This window comes from Mizuhopecten yessoensis, unplaced genomic scaffold (genome assembly GCF_002113885.1).
Source record: "Mizuhopecten yessoensis strain PY_sf001 unplaced genomic scaffold, ASM211388v2 hete_36170876, whole genome shotgun sequence".
Classification (NCBI taxonomy): Eukaryota; Metazoa; Mollusca; class Bivalvia; order Pectinida; family Pectinidae; genus Mizuhopecten; species Mizuhopecten yessoensis.
Genome location: NW_018485357.1, coordinates 1 through 4,917, shown reverse-complemented (window position 1 = coordinate 4,917; position 4,917 = coordinate 1). Strand labels below are relative to the sequence as shown.

General features: G+C 35.4%; 1 protein-coding gene across 1 annotated transcript; it reads left to right on the top strand.

The window, feature by feature from the left end:
• The first annotated feature begins 499 nt into the window (after positions 1-499).
• On the top strand, positions 500-2,826 carry LOC110444773 (barH-like 1 homeobox protein). Its single transcript, XM_021489133.1, has 3 exons — positions 500-1,076; positions 1,330-1,549; positions 2,364-2,826. Exons 1-3 carry the CDS (start codon positions 737-739, stop codon positions 2,581-2,583), a joined length of 780 nt encoding a protein of 259 aa, XP_021344808.1. The 5' UTR covers positions 500-736; the 3' UTR covers positions 2,584-2,826.
• The last annotated feature ends 2,091 nt before the right edge of the window (positions 2,827-4,917 follow it).

The following is a 4,917-nucleotide window of genomic DNA, read 5'->3' as shown; positions in this document are numbered from 1 at the left end:
TACAGATGGATAATTTTTCAATCCATTTTCGGATTGTTCATTTGGACAGGAACGCCACTTAAAATGACAATATATATTCTTCGCCTTGCAATAGAATAGAAAGCGGCATGTAAAATGTGTAAGTCATGTGACATGAATACCTAACGTGTTTCTTGTCAGTGTAATGCGTAGCGCCAGGAGATTTATATCACCACCCAGCTATCAAATTGCGGTATTTATATATATGTCGCCAACCCACCCATCCAGGAAAAGGGTTCGACTTTTGAACTTCTGTTTCAACTGTACTGAGGTATGTAATTAGGCTCCAATATTGTTTTCTATAGCAAACTCGTCCAGCCATCCGGCTTACTGTCACACACCGTGTATAAACACACGGCTTTTTAACCGACACCTGTCGTTACTACCCGCCCACTGTGCTGTGATTGGCTGATCAGTGCAGGAGTTAAAGTCAGTTACATTAATATACTAATACAATGTGTGATGTGAAGTATTTGTAAGGTGGCTGCTAACGTGTTTATATAGAGGGTGTTAATAGGTAATCGTGTCACACTTCTAAGGATATACATGTAGGCAGGTCAACGTCACATTAGGACGCAGTAAACATATAATACACTGTCTTAACAACGACGACAAGTAGTTCATCTGAAAATACACATAAGTGTGTTACGCAAATCACTATTGTTTTTTTTTTTCGAAAGGTGAACAAGTGATTAGAGCTTCTCGAGAAGGAGCCGTGATGAAAAATATGAGTGAAGTACGGGACTATTCGGACAGCGATGAGGACGTTAATATTGATGACGATGAGGAAAGTGTACCACACAATACAACACATTCTATACAAACGATGCTTGCGGGAGAAGGTTGTCAGGACTGTGGTTCCTCCTCTGATGCAATTCCAGCAAAGACAGCACAACGACCATCCTTTCTGATCACAGACATTCTTTCTGATTCCCGTTACAATAGAGACAATAAACAGGGGTCCTCTAGTCCTATTAGTCCAAGTGAACAACGAATACCGTCAGTGAGCGGTGATTCAATCTACAGTAACAAGGATTCGTTAGATTCACCCCCAGAAGGTACGTAAATAACGCGAAATCTTCAACAAAATGACTCCCATCTAAAATCGACACCTATGGCAAAATATATGAGGGTATTGACTGGTGTATAGCATAATGTTTTAAACCTGATTTAAAGGCGCAAAAGTAACTAATATAGTTTCTGAAGTCAATTAATATCAATTTTAGCCTTTCCACAATATACTAACTTTTTTCCCATAAGACATGAACATTTTTGTATATAACTCCTAATCATATTTTCGATTATTTTCAGGTTATACAGACAGATTATTAGGTCATCCTGAACACACAACATACAGTTCAAAAGTAAAAAAGGCGCGAAAGGCAAGAACGGCTTTCACTGACCACCAATTAAACAGTTTGGAAAAAATATTCGAACGTCAGAAATACCTCAGTGTCCAGGATAGGATGGAACTCGCCGCCAAACTAAGCTTAACCGACACCCAAGTGAAGACATGGTACCAGAACAGAAGGTATGTGTGACTGAAAACACACTGAACTTAGTACTGTCATAGCAAGCTGTTTGGTATTTATCTGTTCACAAAAATTCATACCGAGGAAGACATCGTTTTATTTTACATCTTTCAATGGAAGCATACTATTAACAGAATCATGTAACAGTAGCAAGCACTGGTACACGCCATATAAAATATTAAAGCATTGTCGTTCAATGACTTTAACAGTTATCAATAAAAATCAATAATGATAATTTCATGCCGATTTCTACTGAAAGTCAATATTCTCAATCACATTATCGGGGTATTAGATTCGTGACAACCTTTTCTAGTTGTTTATGCTAAATAAATTGCCCTCATTAATTATTACTATGAAGCCATTTTGAGCCTGAGAATGCTATCGATCATGCATATTGAATATGTAGCAGCACACCACTCAGTCAAAAATCCAAATAATTATTCGCAGAACCTATTTCAAGCCACGTGCACAATTACATTAGCTATTCAACTATAACACAGAAAAGGATATGATTATGTGGATCATACATTATATATAAGGAAAATACGTGCAGTCATTGAAACAGCTTTCAGGAGGTATTGTGATACTACGAATACTGTTTATAGTTATTTGTAAACAGCTTCATGTGAACTGAAGGTGTGAGAAATATGAGATTATGATGATAAACAATATACCAATTGCAAATACCAATAATCTATCCGGTATATTGCGTTTTACACCTTTGAAATTAAACGGTGATACACAAATTTAGTTAGGTGCATGCCGATGAAATCATCGTATTCAAAATTGCTTCATTTTATTATATTTTTTCAGAACCAAATGGAAGAGGCAAACAGCTGTTGGATTAGAACTTTTAGCAGAGGCTGGGAATTTCGCGAGTGTTCAGAGGATGATGGTGGCTAACCCTTACTGGTCAGGTTACAGCGAACCAACCTCTTCGTTTCTACCCAATGGACTATATCTACAACATACAAACCCTTTATCGCCACCCGTATTACCATCAAGACCGCTTATGCCTCCAATGTTTCTTTAGATATCCTCCATAACTTTACCGTTTTAAAACAACCACTTCAAACATGTTAAAAAAGGCCTAGAGATCATATTTCTGATTATATTACCAAACTATGATCGCTTTATACTTATAGTCACTGTTATACGATAGTGCATGTTGGTGTGAAGAAAATATGCTGAAACAACAATGGTAATAACACGTGTTGAAATGCTGAAATAGAAAGAAAAATATTTAAAATATGTTTTGTTATTCACTGTTATGACAGGAAGTTAACGTTTATAATAAATGTTTAAAGTTTTATTTCAGTTGTTGTTTGTCTATTTATCACAAGGGTTTATCTATTATGCTTCATGAGGCAGTGTGTACATTTCAGCATACAAGGATGTACTGATCGCAAATTGTTTATTTTCAAAGGTAATAAGAAAGCACTTGTCGGAAGCTTGACATCAAAACCTCAACCATTGTCAGTGTTCAACTCTTTTATTGTGACGTCCGTGTTCTGTCTTAATGAAATCCAAAATAACTAAGGACATGCTGAAGTATTATTATGGGTTTCTTTTTTTAATGTTTCCACACTATTTTTGTCGCATATGTTAATAGGAAGAGTTATTTTATTGTTTCATTGACAAAACATGATTTTCAAAAGTTGAGGAGCAAGCTTCTATAATACTGAAAACTCGCATTACATCAACGGGTTCTGTATAGAATGAAGCTGCTGGTATACCTTGTTCGTTTATAAAATATCTATTTTATATTGCACAAACAGCAGCTATCTGTCTAATTACTTCTCTTTCTCTCTCTCTCAAAAGGGTCAATGCATTAGCATTGCTATTATCTTTTGAGGCGCCTATGAATTCATTAAATCTGCCATTTCAAAAGAAATGTCAACTTGTGCTTAAAACACAGCCATCCCTTGTTTGTCACGTCTGTGTGTTATCAAGGCTAGGACAGGTATAGTATTACAGAGAATCTCTTCAGAGCAGTGGAAGTGGCGCAAGATAACGATCAGAAATCTTCTAACACTTTATACAGCCCACTAGTTTTGGTTTTAATGGCGCCATCATACAAAGCAAATGTTTTCAAAAGTTACGTCGAGGTGACTCGTTACCAAACTTCACAATAGGTGTGTCTTTGTGCGTGCCTATAGTACTGAGTGGAGGGGTGGCACCTATCATATGGCTAGTGAGATTTGTCACTCATTGTTACAATTACAACTACCTTTTGACCCTCTGTACAAATTCGAAACAAAAATATCTAATTTCTTGAAAATTATAACATTCACTTATATAAAGAAGTTGTATTAAAAACAAACATATGCGTGTAATAAAAAGCTCAAAATAAATGACCAAGTGATAATGAATGCCGAACATTCTCATTGCAATACTGATGCTTACCATACTATTCCATCCACTACTTTCAAAACATTCTCATTGCAATACTGATGCTTACCATACTATTCCATCCGCTACTTTCAAAATATTTGTCTCGAATTCTGCTGAAAGTATAGTCGCAATAATTACTTAAAACATTTGTATACCGAACAGAAAGATTTAGTATATTATATAGGTGTATGTTTAATTCTGTATCGTATAAATATCAATGCAAGTTATGAGGTTTTATAACTCCAAAACTTGCTTAATAACTTGACTATTAATACATAAAAAGTTTATCGATTGTCTATAGAGTATAGCTTTCAAAGTTAGAGAATAAAATTAATTATATAAAACTCCACTTTGACAAATATCTGGTCAGATAACAAAGCCCCTAACTGACAAGAATATATATTTAAGCATGTCGTCGTTACGTGCTGGACGTGAATTTAAGTCATGTTGTTCTGATATTGAATGACATGTATTAGCTTGACATTTCTTATCTGATGCTGATTTAATCATCTTAAGTATCAATGCGGACAGAGTGCATATTCTCTGATAGTTTTGCAAAAGATCCTGAAACAAGCTCATCATTTACTGACTTTCTTCAATTATGGTCAAAATTTATATAGCCACATACAGGTAAACAATATCTTTTTGAGATTTGCTGAAGTGATCTATTACGATCGTTTTTCGTTCGTCGTCGTACATGCGTCGTGCTTTGTCCGTTATTTTTTTACATTGTTTTTACTTCTTAAGAACCGGTGAATGAATTTCTTTCAAACTTTGTTAGAATAACCCTGAGTTGAACGGGAATCAAATTGAGAAAAAATGAGGGGTTTTGTCCCAACACCGTTGGTCAGAACGGGGTCACAAAATGTTGTGGCCAAAATTGTAAATTCCATCATTCCAGGGGCATCTTATTTTTACTAGATTCCTGTAAAAGATATCAAGTTCGGAGATTACCTATAAGGGATTTTTTTTT